The sequence below is a fragment of the Harmonia axyridis genome, chromosome 1 (genome assembly GCF_914767665.1).
Source record: "Harmonia axyridis chromosome 1, icHarAxyr1.1, whole genome shotgun sequence".
NCBI lineage: Eukaryota > Metazoa > Arthropoda > Insecta > Coleoptera > Coccinellidae > Harmonia > Harmonia axyridis.
In genome coordinates this window covers 65,467,997-65,482,513 of record NC_059501.1, presented here as the reverse complement: position 1 = coordinate 65,482,513, position 14,517 = coordinate 65,467,997, and the positions used below count along the sequence as shown (strand labels likewise).

The 14,517-nt window shown below is 33.7% G+C and overlaps 3 protein-coding genes across 6 annotated transcripts; 1 reads left to right on the top strand and 2 right to left on the bottom strand.

Moving 5' to 3' along the window:
• Positions 1-358: 358 nt before the first annotated feature.
• On the bottom strand, positions 359-8,794 carry LOC123670905 (dual specificity mitogen-activated protein kinase kinase dSOR1-like). Its single transcript, XM_045604480.1, has 2 exons — positions 7,832-8,794; positions 359-2,932 (listed from the first exon to the last, which is right to left on the bottom strand). Exons 1-2 carry the CDS (start codon positions 8,568-8,570, stop codon positions 2,517-2,519), a joined length of 1,155 nt encoding a protein of 384 aa, XP_045460436.1. The 5' UTR covers positions 8,571-8,794; the 3' UTR covers positions 359-2,516.
• Positions 8,795-8,881: 87 nt separating this feature from the next.
• LOC123670906 (solute carrier family 25 member 40-like) lies at positions 8,882-12,991 on the top strand. Of its 4 annotated transcripts, XM_045604483.1 has the most exons (7): positions 9,714-9,977; positions 10,075-10,238; positions 11,060-11,348; positions 11,409-11,608; positions 12,240-12,321; positions 12,408-12,576; positions 12,800-12,991. In XM_045604483.1, the coding sequence occupies exons 1-7, from the start codon at positions 9,845-9,847 to the stop codon at positions 12,804-12,806; spliced, it is 1,044 nt and encodes a 347-aa protein (XP_045460439.1). In that variant the 5' UTR covers positions 9,714-9,844; the 3' UTR covers positions 12,807-12,991. The 4 variants fall into 4 exon arrangements, with proteins under 4 accessions (XP_045460440.1, XP_045460438.1, XP_045460439.1 ...); XM_045604484.1 differs by lacking the exon at positions 9,714-9,977 and adding an exon at positions 8,882-8,999 and having other exon boundaries at positions 12,408-12,991; XM_045604482.1 differs by having other exon boundaries at positions 9,713-9,977; positions 12,429-12,991.
• Positions 12,878-14,516, bottom strand: LOC123670907 (UDP-N-acetylglucosamine transporter). The gene has a single exon (XM_045604485.1). It carries the CDS (start codon positions 14,360-14,362, stop codon positions 13,340-13,342), a length of 1,023 nt encoding a protein of 340 aa, XP_045460441.1. The 5' UTR covers positions 14,363-14,516; the 3' UTR covers positions 12,878-13,339.
• Position 14,517: the final 1 nt, after the last annotated feature.

Below are 14,517 nucleotides of genomic sequence, written 5' to 3'. Positions count from 1 at the left end.
ATTATCAATGGAAACTCATTTTGAAGATTGCTCAAGTACCCTTTCAATAAACAACATACTATAGTTTCAGTATTTTTGGGGAAATTTAGATTGTCAAACCCAAATTGTAGAGAACTTTCCATTTAAAGTCATAACTTATTCAAATCCATGAACATACTTCCACTGAGCAATACTTTTTTTTACGAGCATTCAAAATTTTTCTAAAATCTCTAATAGAATTAGTATGAATTACGACTCCATAGAATTTTAAATGAAGCATTTCAGTCAATTATATGTCTCGAAACGTTAATCTCAAAATTAAAATCAAATGACTTTCTCAGGAACCTGTAGGTAAATGTGTAGAAATAAAAGACTTGTCTCGTATAAACATTTTATTCCAAGTATCAATATGTAACAGTAAAACTAAAAAAAGTTAGCTTTTATCATAAAAGAGTAGATAGTGTCTAACTAATGTGTTCTACTGTCCTAATTGGAATCATATTTATGTAAAATTACACTCCATAGATAAACGCAGATAGCATAAAATATGGCAAATTTTATTGCAACATATAAATTTTATACCAGATTATCACCGTTGGTATAACTCATTTTTCATGAGATTTAAACAATCCAGATATTATTATTTCGCCAATTCTAAGTGATTGGTTGGAACTTCTATGATATCAGATTACTTGTCGACTTACATCCTTAATATGACTCCTAATGATGGTCAAATTTCTATCTTACTATTACTTGTAAAGTTACCAACCTCAAACTTTCCAGAAATCACAAATGAAATTACTCAGGCTTGATTTGTAGGGCACATAAATCGATGAACGCAACTAGTTAGTTGCTGAACCATTTATATCATCAAATGCATAGCCCCACAATTTCCAAAATCCTTTGGAAATTATGTGAAGCCAAAAGTGCACAGATATTCACTTTAATAAGGGTGTGGTCTTCATAAATAAATTTTCTCATTTGGCCCTTGTATATGCATACCGGCATAGTGTAAACACCCAGAATGTGTTCAGACGTTTTGTCTGAAGGTAGGTAGGATTTTTCTTAGGTGTAGGCGATAATTCAAAATTATCCTGACTTTGGTGTATTATTTCAAAATGTCGAATTTCATGAAAACTGTGTCTTACTTAACCCTCTAACATCCAAATAGAAATAAGCATTCATGATAAATTGTAATGTGAAAATTAATACACAGATCGCCTTGAAAATGGTGAATCATCAGCATCTGACAGAGAGGACTACATTGGTATTAGTTGGAGAGAAATTATTCTTGAAATTTAAAAACCTTGGAGATGATAGATAAAATATTTGATACATCAACAGTATCCTTTAACACGATGTATAAAGATAAATTCCACATTGAATACGACAAAATACACCAAAACTATTCATAGCAAAATTAAAAGAATAACATCAGATTAAAAAGCAATTCATACATACCAACTACGAATGCCACACCTACAACTTTTAAGATGAAAAGGCACATGCTTTCGTGTTGTGAGATCTGTAGAATAATCCCAGACCTCGAAGAAGGATTTACAAAACTAGGGGACTTGTATCAAATTCTAGTAAAAACTAAATATAAAATGAAAGAAACCAAAGTATCTGGTAGATACCAAGATACCTACAGAAAAATGTTACGGTACTAACATACACCAAAATTGAATGGGAGAGATATAGCGCAGCCAAGCGAGTTATCCCCTGAGCACTAACCAAAACAAATAGTCAATTCTCTATTCTTGAAAATTTTCTGAGGATAAGTAGCACATAGCTGTACATCATGATTCATATAATGTCCAGTTAATTTAGACAAGTAATAACTCAAGTACGAAAGTTCGCCTAAAATACCTTGTTACCAAACTCTCTTACACAACAACTCATAAAATAATTTGACCATTATTAGTGTTTGTTACGGAAGTAATTTCTGAGGATTTCAACACTGTAACTGTTGAAAGTTATACTGACCCTATTCACTGCCTTCAATTGCCGATTGATATTTCTTTCCAAAGTCCACAAGAAATTCAAACAAAATTTACTAACTAAATATTTTTTTGATTGAAGACTGGTTGGAGTAACATCTTTTGTACTAACAAATGAGATATTTGGGGGATCTAATTCCTTTCTGAGTGTACTTTTCAATCAATTATCCATATTTTAGCCATGTAATACATTATAGAATACCTAACAATCTCTATACAGAATTGTATGCTAAAATATTCAAGTAATGTAATTATTAGAATTCATACAGATAACTTCACAGTCTTGTAGTTTGACGTCACAGAAGCCCGTCAAGTTGATGATCCATTGTCCATCAATATTTGGTATGAAATCTGAGTTTTTTCAATATTACTATGGGCTAATGAATCGATTAAAACGATAATAAATTTTTGCCGACGACATAATGAAGTGGCGCTTGGAGCATCTACTCCCAGCCCTTCTGATCGCTTTCAGCTCTTGTTTGACTGCTTAAACCAAAAAAAACATCCTCAAGATGCCAAGAAGCACATCAAAACAATCTATCTATTATCGTTTGAACCGTCGGGTTGGGAGATGCCCATCGTCTTACATACCCAACCAGCAATGTCCACATCTTCAGTCTCTGACTTTTTGATCCAGCTGTGATTCTGCAAGCTCCTCAAATCCGCCCTCTCGTCGGGATTCTTCCTGAGACATTTATCAACGAAATCCTTGAATTCGTCGGTGAAGATGCCTGCAGGTAGTTTGGGCGGTTGTTCGTTAACTATGTAATCGAGCAATTCAAAAATTGCCATTGGTCTTGGACAAATTGGTTCAGCATTGGCGTCACGATGTGATCCAAAAATCGCAGCCAACGTTTTGGCATCAGGCGGTGGAATGGGATACATCCCAATAGCCATCTCTACCAGGGATAGACCTAAGGACCATATGTCACTTTGAACCGAATAATGGGTTCCTGAAAAATTAATATTTCTTCTAGTATAAGGCCATAACATGTCAATAATTGATTCAATTCAACCCAAAATACCACAATAGGCATAATACTAAATCTTGGATTAATAGTTTGATTAATAACCATAAAATATTAGGTGTAGTAAAAAAAAAACAAGGATTTAATTACCATAGTATAATCCGATTTATATCAAATATACACCGATTTGTTCGAGAACTTTTTTCCTTTTTGAAGGTAATATCATTATACCACTCGCATAGAAGCCCTCGCCTCTATTGGCAAAAAAATTGAGACAATCGATTTTTTCACCAGCATAATTGTTCGACATGGACAGAAACAGATGGCAATCGCTTGGTGCCAGGTCCTGACTATAAGGCGGATGCATAAGAACCTCCCAACCAAGCTCACGGATCTTTTGGCGAGTCATTATCGATGTGTATGGTCTGGCGTTGTCCTGATGGAACACAATTCCTCTTCTATTGGTCAAAGCTGGTAGCTTCTGAGCGATTGCTTCCTTCAGGCGGTCCAATTGTTGACAGAACAGTTCCAAGTTAACGGTTGTGCCGTAAGGAGAAGCTCATAGTAGACAATTCCCTGCCAATCCCACCAAACACACGTCAAAACCTTCCTAGCCGTCAATCCTTCGGCTCACTGTGTTTGAACCACGACCGTTTTCGCTTGACGTTATCGTAAATGTTCCACTTTTCATCACCAGTCACCAACCGCTTCAAAAATGGATCGGCAGCGATTCGCAGATGGAAATTCGATCCATGGGGTTTTTTGAGTAAGTCGTGTGGTACCCACACATCAAGCTTCTTGAAACCAGCCTTATGCAAATGGTTCCAAACGGTTTTTGTGAAATCTTCAGCTCTTGAGCAATCGAAACAGTGTTTATATGATGGTCGGTCTCGACAGTGTCATTGATTTTATCGACATTTTCGATAATTGGCCTCCTAGTGCGTGGTGCATCATTGACATCGAAATGACCGGAGAACGGAATCGACGAAACTAAAATTGCAAGTGAAACACTATTCACATTTTCAGCCGCCTGGCTTGCATTTTCGCCTTTATCGAAGAAAAATGTAAAATATAGCGTATTTTCTCTTTACTAGTGTACATCTTTGTCGGGCGCTCAAACTAAAATGAGTAAACTAATCACAAAACTGTCAGAAAAGTTTTTGTAATATAAAATCTCTACAATGACTTAATACACTAGTATATAAAGTCACTGCAGAAATCTCTACAGTGACGACAACTTCGGCCATCCGCCATTAAATGTCGGCGGGAAATGATAGATTCAAACGTTAACCGGTGTTATTCAAGATTCAGATGGTCGACTGCGCATGCGAGAAGGTTGGTCGACCGCTCGCTTCTTTTGATGAAATCTTCAAATTTTGGGGGGATTTGAACCCCTTAAACCACTCACAATCACTAACGATTCAAACAAGAATGCTTCAAAGCATGTGAAACAGGCTGGCACTCAAATGTAAATAGTGAAAATCAGAGATCTCTAGTGAAAGTTCGACATTAAATGGCGGACAGAGCTCCAACCAATCAAAACGCTGACGAGCCTTGTCGTCACTGTAGTATATACAGTCACTGTAGAAATCTCATTTTTCTAACGCCATCTAGTGGAACCCGATCGGATTTATACAACGCGATATACAGATAACTAAAGCCATAAATTGCAAAAATTATGGATTTCTTTTTACTACACCTAATAAGATGTAACAAATAGAAAAAATGTCACAATTTACGACGACCAAATGATGAATAAGAGTAATTCATGAGTATACCCATAGGTCAGTGAGTATACGCTCTATTAATTATTATTATTAACAAATTGTCATTCAAATTAGTACGTTGTCGTTTACGAAATTGGCTTATTTTGATAAATAAAATTATTTAAGGAACGATTTTACTATTAATTGATAGACAGAAGGCACGAGATTAATGCCAATAAGTTCGAACTTGAAGTTCAACTAATAAACACGGCTTTTTACAAAATCTGGGGAATGATACGGGATTCAAACTTACTGGTATTAACCTCGTTCCTTCTGTCTATCAATTAATACTGAAATCGTTCCTCAAATACTCTTATTTATGAAAATAAGCCAATTCCTTCAACGACACCGTAATAATTTGAATGACAATTTATTTGTTTGGATTCCGAACACTGACAGGAGAACCAAAAATGGCGGTGTGTGACGTCACACCCATAGCTCAGTTTTATGTCATAAGGTATGGCAAATACATTTAGAAAGATAGGATATTTAACGTTATTCCAAGGAACACTCATCCCCAGTGGAATAGTGCAACAATCAAAACATCTGCGTGATACGACAACAAATAAATGAATGTTCTGTTTCAATGGCGAAGTGTGGATGATCACACTGGCGGCTTGGCGTGGTAGTCGAATATTAGTCTATTAGTCATTCTCCAACCGTGGGATGGGTTCAGACAATGTTATTCTATTGTATGCACAAGGCCGTAGCTAGAAAAATATTGCGGAGTTTGCGAATATATAATAAACAAAGTTGAAATTATTTTCGGTGAAATTAGAATCCTGTATTTCTGAAAAAATTTCGGGGGGTGGAATTTATTTGCGACAATGAATACCAGAAATCATGTCGTCTGTGAAAATAAGTACTTAGGTTTTTTTTCCCCATAACTAATAGAGCAGGCCGAATGCAGTGACCATCCCCTCTTCGCCATTGAAAGAGAACACTCGTTTATTCCATATCCTACCATGCAGATTGTTGCACTGTTCCACTGAACCATGTGCATTCTCTGGAGTAACGTTGAATATTCTATATTTTCGAATGTATTTATCACACCTGTAGAATGTAATGTGACCATAATAATTCTTGATTAATTGATCTGATATAATAAATTAGTATTTTGAGGTAGTCGGAGGGTTATCTGGAGAAGTGATCTCTTAATCTATCTTATAGTGAGATCCTTCTCAAATTGAGTTCATTTCATAGATGAACGCCTTAAAATGCTCGGCCTGACCACGTTTAAAGACCGACGCGAGAGGGGAGACCTGATAGTGACTTTCTGAGCCACACAAGGTAAATATAACATGAATTTGTCTGCCTTGTCCCACTTTAATACCAACAATCTGAGGAGTCATTGCTACAAGTTGCAGTAGAAAAAGTTCGAGACCACCTCTCATCAGATCTTTCTGTCTAATCGAGTGTTTAACGCCTGGAACCGTCTGCCTTCGGATGTCGTTGGTACTTCTTCTGTAAACGGTTTCAAGAATATGTAGTGGGTGGGCAAATAAGCGAAGTAAGCGGCTATATCTCAGGATCCACTCATCGTAGAGAGATAGTAAAAAATTAGTTTTGATTTTGAGAGATCTTAACTTCCGTATGGGATCTATCACAGTAGGGTGTACTGTCACATAAGTTATAATGTGGTTCTGATGGCTAAGTTTTTTTGTGTTGAAAAAACATTTTAAGGCTCATGTTCGGCCTGAAACCTCTTGATCTTTGCCGTCCATTTTTCCAAATACAAGATCTAGACCTTTCCATCTATAGTGTGGTTTCCCATTACTTATATCTAGTTTCTCTGTTAGTATGTATTTTTCTAACTTGTCCTACACATTGTTGAATCGTTTAATGTCTCTTGAAGGATCAATAAATTATTATTATTAGAATCCAGTTCTTCAATTTCAATTTTTTTAGTTTTTCTTCTGTTATCCCCCAACTGCCTTTAATTAATTTGGCATTTAATTGAACAGTCTTGTAGCTCCAATGTAACTATTTTTCTCACTAAACCTTTTTGTAATTTTTGGCATTTGTAAAATTTTTTCCTTATGTTGGTACTCTGTTAGTTTGTTGTTTAAATTCATTCAGTAATTCTTGGTAGTGGTACATGAACAATTCCAAACTGATTAGCTGTTCCATGTTTAGGGAACAGTTCTCATCTTCAAGTGGGCTTTTGTAAATTATTTTAGTTATTCTATTTTGCAAGCTTTGCAATGATCTTATGATCTCGTAGACTCCCCCAAGCAATTATACCATAACCTACTAAACTATTGAGTCATGCATAAATTGAGAATTGGTGCAATGTAGGCTTATGTACATTCGGGATGTAATTTTTCCTCATTTATAGCCCTTTTAAACATACATCCTATGATGCGTAGTAATTTTTCTCATCTTGATGAGTTCTAGGTTTATGCCATCAGGAGATCAATAACATTTTTTATTAAAATTTAAATGGAAGTTAATGCTAATAAAATAAAAATAATCGTTAAAAACACAAACTTTGCAATAACAATGAAATTCATATTATCCTGATCCAAAAAATATACTCAAATCAAATTTCATCAAAACCAGGTAAAGCTGTTACAATTTGTATCAAACAGACACCGACACTAAGGTCGGTATATCACCTTCGTTACTATGGTTAGTAACGTGGTGGTCCCTATATATCAAGCGGAGACTATTTCCTGAAATGAGTTATCTGTCACCACAGCAACTGTACTTTTATTCTAGTTAGGTTCAGTAAACACGCCCACTAATCTTGGCAGTTGCCATTTCAATTTTCAGATTATTGTTTATGAACATTTTCCATGACATCTCAATACTCAAATATTTTATTATTTCAATTATTAAACAAATATCCTTCAGATTCATTAAGAACCTTTAGTTGTTTATAAATTAAAAGAGATTAACCATTTATAATCTCCAAAGTTCTGTCAAAAAAAATTTTTGTTGACCAATGACAAGTGTTAAGCGATCCGCATATATGAAGCAGGTTACCTGATTTATTGAAAACCATTAGTAACCGCTTGGAAATTCTTGGTAATATGGACAATACCCTAAATCAAAGAATGGTCTAAGAAATCATTGTATGACCAGAAATTAAACTCAGAAGCAATTCTGTAATTACCTTGCAATCTTTCAGGAGACATGTAACTTCTTGTTCCTACGAAAGATTCAGCCATTGAATCTATAAGTTGTCCAGAGACACCAAAATCACAAATTTTAATCTCTCCACTACTATTTACTAGAATATTACTAGGTTTCACATCTCTATGAATTATTGAATGTTTATCTCTCAAATAACTCAATCCTTTGAGAACAGCAGAAGTTATTTTGCCTAAAATACTTTCTGGAATTCTTCCAGCTTTCTTCAATATCAAATCTAAACTTCCAGCATCCATATATTCCATGCAGATGCTTATTTCACCATCAATACAGAAAGCTCCATAAAATCCAACAATGTGAGCGAAATTACACTCATGTAGAACTTTTAATTCGCGAATAATCTGTTTTTTAACAGCAGGCTTTACTTCCAAATGAATCAGTTTTCTAGCCATTATTAATCCACTCGTTTTATGTTTTACTTTGATAACAACACCTCCGTTGCCTGAACCTAGTTCTCCTAAATCCTCAAAATCATCATCTGTTAGATTAACCCCTATCTTTTCTTTCTGATCCAAAAAAATTTCAATTTTTTTAATTTGTTTATCATCCATATCCAATTCTTCTAATCTTGCAGTCAAATGATCTATGGAGCCTATAGTCAATTCATGTTTTTGCATATCATTGAAACCATTTGTTGGTGTTGTAGAACATTGATCAATAGAACCAGGAGGTAAAGTGAGTTTCAATTTGTTTTTTGGCATTTTGATATCTCAATAGTAGATTGAATGATAATGATTACAGTTTTCAATTGTAATATACTTCATATGTTCACGAATTGTTTAAAAATATTCAATATATCCATCTCTCAGAGCAATTGTTGGAAGAATTCGAGATTTACTTTTCCAACTTATATATAGTCCAAGAAGGCTCTCAAGTCTCAAAAATTTGATTAATTTCTACCTCCACAGTTGAAGTTGACCACAAATTACACAGACAAACTGATTTATGGTCTATGCTTTTGAAAGAACAACGAGATCACAGAAATTTTAATATTTCTTCTTCATTATTTTTATTGCTTTATTAACATTCATTTCAAGGGTCATTTATGTTCATTTATTTATCATCCGATGAAACCAATGATCTAATAATAAGTAGATAGCGCATAATGTGAGAGAGAAAGAGCTGAATACGTAAGTATTCTCCAACAATTTTTTCAGCGAATCTGTTTTTGAGCACTTGTTCACCTTAATAAGTATTGAAAATGCTAACGTTTGTACCCAGCCTTGCATTTTATTTTGCACAACCTTCAATATCAAAGAGCTGTCCTTGATGTGGTGATAGGGCACAGTAACAAAGCCTACACAGCAAAGATTAATCTTTGCTACACAGAACACAACCGGGTTTTCTAGCTCTAAGCTTCCGAGAGGTTTCACAGGTTGGGATTGAAAACATTGAAAATAAATATGTAATAGTCCATTCTAAAACAATTTGCAGAATAGGCTTCTATTCCAACACGAATGCGAATTTCGAAAACGACCGTCGAAGGAGCGAGTTTTCGAACGCATGAGTGTTATTTAAGATATCTAGAAATTCAATTCAAAATTCAAATTCAATCACACTTGAAAAAATTGACCACAAAAATTGCTACTTATGGAAGGACCATAATCTTTCTGTTTTTAGCATATTCCAGGTAATTCATATGATTTCCGCATTGTCTCTTATTTTGCTCTTGTTTCCATGGAAATATGAACTCTCTTTATTTAGCGCCTTCAGAGATGTCTAAAAAACTGGTGTATGGACTGATTAGCTTTTGTTTTGCCAATTTTGAGAATATTAGTTCTGATTGGATAGGATCGCTGTCATCTGTCTATCAAAATGATTGATCATAGACTATTACTGAAACCTGTCAAAGACATAACCTGTTGTTGGGTAATGTTTTCTGTTGTCCATGCATGATCCATGCCAAAATTAAGATGAAACATGGCATGTATGTAATAAGAAATAAAACTGGGAGTATTCATTAATTGCCGATTGAATGAAACTCATTAAGACAATGAGTTCCGAAGAACGTGAAAGCTTGTCAGTACCAGAAGATGTAGATTTTCGTATTACAGCAACACAACAAGCTTTGGCATCGTGCACTGGTGCCGTATTAACTTCGCTATTAGGTATCAAAATTGAATGAGAAAACTGAATAAATTATTTTTTCCTGAAATATGAAACATTCTATCTTTAATAATGCTAACTGTTGTACAATCCTTCTAGTTACTCCTTTAGATGTAGTGAAAATAAGACTTCAAGCACAACAGAAGAACACACCAAAATGTTATTTATACTGTAATGGATTAATGGATCATTTTTGTGGGTGTAAACCTCAAGATTTACAAAGACAATGGTATGCAAGACCAGGTCATTTTTCAGGAACTATGGTAAATAATATGCAATCATTAAAATGGAAAATAATCTTATTAGAATGTCACAAAGAGAAAATATCAATAATATTGCTAGATACATTCTCAAATAATGAAGAATTCAAATGAAAATCATTCATTATGGGTGTTAAACCAATTTATTAATAGTTTCAATCCCTCATCTTTCCTTACACAAGTATTAAGTCTAGAAAAGGGACAGGCAGATTATTTTTGTTGTGAATGCCATAATTAGACAGTTCTCTCTTGTCTTATAATTCATATCTATTTTTGGGAACATCAAATAATAATCGGATTATAATTTTGGCAACGACACTTACTATTTAGGTCTTCATGAAAGTAGTGAGAAATTAAAGTCATTCCTTCTAATGCTTCAACTACTTCTTTTTGAACCAGAAAAACCTTATTTAGATCACTACAAGTTCCCTATACATTTTTTTGTTTTGACGGAAAGCATTTATCTAAGGTAGTCCATTAGGGGGCATGCAATGCCCCCTTTCGAACTAAAAAAATATTTGGGACTACCTTACATAAATGTTTCCTGCCATAACAAAAAAAGCTTGTTCCTGTAAAAAACGTATGGTGTCACTTACGATAGTTTAACAAATATGTATCGATATGGCATTTAGTTTTTCTGGTGATTTGGTGCTACCATTATTTTACGCTTATAACTAGCTATCTTTTTGAACTCTGCTTAAGTATTTTTCTTCATAAGTTTCATAAATAATGAGCAATTTGAGAATGTACATATACCTCTCTTATAAAGTCTAGGTGTTATCATTATATAATTGAGACGTTCAGATGTTTTTTTTTATAACTAGGATGCATTTTATAAAATCACAAAAACAGAGGGAATATCATCCTTATGGAGTGGTTTAAGTCCTACACTTGTGTTGGCTATCCCAGCTACAATAATTTACTTTGTGGCTTATGAGCAAATGAGGTTGAAGTTAAAGCATCGGTACAATATTGCAAATCCAGGAACTTCAGGACAACCCTTTTGGATACCCATGTTTTCTGGTGGCACAGCAAGAATTTTTTCAGTTACTATAGTAAGCCCCCTAGAATTAATAAGGACCAAGATGCAATCTCAAAAATTAAGTTATTATGGTATATTTTCATCTTCTAATAACAATGAAAAATTTTAATTCATAAATTATACTTTTCTAGAAATCAGACGAGCTCTAAAGATGTTGATTAAGCAGGATGGAATAGGTGCTTTATGGATGGGCGTTATTCCCACCTTATGTAGAGATGTTCCTTTCTCTGCAATATATTGGACTAATTATGAAACATTCAAAAAGCTATTTTGGACTTCTAATCAACCATCTTTTTCAAAAAGCTTCATTTCAGGAGGACTAGCTGGAATGGTGTGTTTAAAACAAATTTATAGATGATTAGAGTTCCGGAAATCAACATTTATATACAGTATTGTTTGCATATAACCAGCCAATAGGGAAAGGAAGTTTCATTGAATATTTTTAAACTTTTTTCCCTAATAATTAACTTTAAGTTTTTTAACATATTTAAAAAAAAATCGGTTATAAAGATCAAATGACCCCTAAGCTCAAGACACTGACAGAATATTAAGATTCAAAGGAAAGAATAACTCAGCTCACAGTGGCAAATTTAAGAGGAATAGAAAAGAGGAAGTAACTGATATCTAGAAAATCTGAAAACTCTAGATGTTTCAAGAACGTTGTACAGTTGTCAGTGAGCTACATATCAAATAAAAACATGGATGATTTCAGAGATATTCGAGAATGTATTGCCATGAAAATCAATAAATCATATTGTTAGATGACAACTTTCCGGCTCAACAGATGTTAAAAATGCTAAAAAAATCTGGCTGATTAAATAAAGTCGCAAAAATCAATCTCTGAAATCCAGTAATTATAAAGAGTTATTTTATTATATTATCTATGTCCATATAGATTAAGGCTAACTTGTAAGCAATTATTGTTGAAGAATAATATTTAAGTGAATTCTATTTGTTATCAGGTAGCTGCCACTATCACAACACCATTTGACGTAATCAAAACACATCAGCAGATTCAATTAGGGGAAAAAACTTTATATGGGGGTAAGAAATTTTGTTACTTTGGAGAGAAAAAAATTCAATCTCCTAACAGAAATATTCGTATTGTATGTTGATTCTCATTTTTTCAGGAAAATCTAAAACTATGGTAGGTTCTTTCTACGATACTTTCTGGGAAATACGAAAATCGCATGGAGTTAGGGGTCTGTTTGCAGGACTTTTTCCTCGTGTGATAAAGGTGGCTCCCTCTTGTGCTATCATGATATCATCGTTTGAATATGGAAAAATATTTTTCAACAGGTTAGCGAGGAAAAACCATGTAGCCAATATTAGTACCAAAAAAGACTTAATGAATTAAAAATTATGACCTACTTATTTTTCAATGTTAAAATTTGATATAATTGTAAATATTCATGATTGTTAAGTTTTATTCATGATTGTTTTGTTTTCTAAAATTTACCAAATATAGGAAAGTTTCAATCCTATGATTGAAAATTAAATAATTATAATAATATTGTTTTAGAAGGTGACACCCAGTATTGAAATTCCGGAGTTGATTCTTACAAAATGTACTATTGGAGGAGGGGAAAGTATTAAACTGTTAAATTCATAAGTATAATTGAAGATGTAAAATATTCATACAATTTTTTTACTTTCAATCTTATATAATTTTATCTTTAAGTTCTTCAAAAATAAACAAGAAGATCAATTATAATTTTTTACATTATTGCTGATGCAGTTACTAAATAATTGTTTTCAGGATAAATTATAGAAATTTTTCTTGCAACTTACAATACTGAACTTATGAATACGTTTCTATATATACATTTTATTCAATTAATCTCAGATTTGAAAAGAAGTAAAAAATGTTATATTCCATAATCATTTCACAACCACTGACTGACTTCAATTGAGTCATTTCTGAATCATGTATTGAAATGCATTCTAATACTTTAAAATATACTTCTATTAATAAGACATCTCAGGCAGAGATAAGTACGATTAATGATTTTTACAAGAGTGGCACATAATCAGTTTTAATCATATGGCCTCTAGTAGGAAACTACACTTTTTCTGCTGTAATGGGGCCTTGTGTACTGTACTTCTTTTTGGGCTGGTATCCATATAAAAATATAGCAAATATAACCAAAATTGCACCAATGGAAAATGTTACAGTCAGATGGAAATCAAATAAATACATGGATGCAACACATGAAATTATTATAGCTAAAGATGTGGCGAAACCTTTGAGAATATTATCGGCATATTTAACTACCAGTGCAACTAATAGGCCACCTGTGGCTTGAAGGATCACTAGATATATGACAAAACTATCATAACCAAAAAAGAATCCCTGATTCAAAATGTTCGAACCGTCCTTTGCAAAACAAGTTATTAGCCCTATAGGTATTGATAACAGACTCAGCTGAATATTTCTCATCCAAACAGAAATATTACTTCCTTTAAGAATTTTTTCAAAATAAACGCCAGCGAAACCTGATAAACAACAAGCCCCCAAAGCAGCAAGAAAGCCAATTACAGGGTTTTGTTCCATACCATTAAGAACTTTAGTTTGTGTGTGGCCTTGAGCGAGCTGTACCAAAACTATTCCACCTATCAAAGACACTAGAGATAGCCATTGAGTTACTATAAGTTGCTTCTTGAGAATTAGAACAGAAAATATCGCAGTAGTGAAGATTTTCAACTGGTATGTAACTTGATAGGTTGCAGCATCTAAATGTGATGCAGACAAATAGAGAAGATTATTTTGTATCACATAAAGAAGTGATGGGACTCCTACTTTCAGTGTATCAATAGGTTGTTTAATGATATAATCACGTAAAGCTTCAAAAAGTTTGATGATACCACCAGAATCCACATACACAATCCCCAAGCAGGTTACCAATTTGACAATTTCAGCCATTAAAACAGCTGTTGAAGCAAGGTACATATCGCCCTTTCTAGTTCGGGAATAACGCATGCTAAGACCAAGAATAGCATTCTGCAGTGTTAGTGTCACTAAACTCACATATTTCAAAGCATTAGCTTTGCGGTCAATAGATTTTTGATTCATTCTCAGTCTCATTTGACAAGTATTCAAAATGATATATGATTCAGCAGTTATTGGAGAAAATAGATGAGAAAACTAGTGATCATATGAAGTACACTTCGAATAATTGTGAATGAAATGGGTTTTTGTACAAATAATTTACATTAACCTATTGTAATTCGAGGTATACA

Bases quoted from the DNA above. Each gene is read 5' to 3' on its own strand.
- LOC123670906 (XM_045604481.1), top strand. From the start codon at position 9,845: ATGAAACTCATTAAGACAATGAGTTCCGAAGAACGTGAAAGCTTGTCA. The intron at 11,609-12,239 runs GTGTGTTTAAAA...ATTTGTTATCAG, and splicing joins CAGGAGGACTAGCTGGAATG to GTAGCTGCCACTATCACAAC. The intron at 12,322-12,407 runs GTAAGAAATTTT...TCATTTTTTCAG, and splicing joins GGAAAAAACTTTATATGGGG to GAAAATCTAAAACTATGGTA.
- LOC123670907 (XM_045604485.1), bottom strand. From the start codon at position 14,362: ATGAGACTGAGAATGAATCAAAAATCTATTGACCGCAAAGCTAATGCT.
- LOC123670905 (XM_045604480.1), bottom strand. From the start codon at position 8,570: ATGCCAAAAAACAAATTGAAACTCACTTTACCTCCTGGTTCTATTGAT. The intron at 2,933-7,831 runs GTAATTACAGAA...TTAATTTTTCAG, and splicing joins GTCTCCTGAAAGATTGCAAG to GAACCCATTATTCGGTTCAA.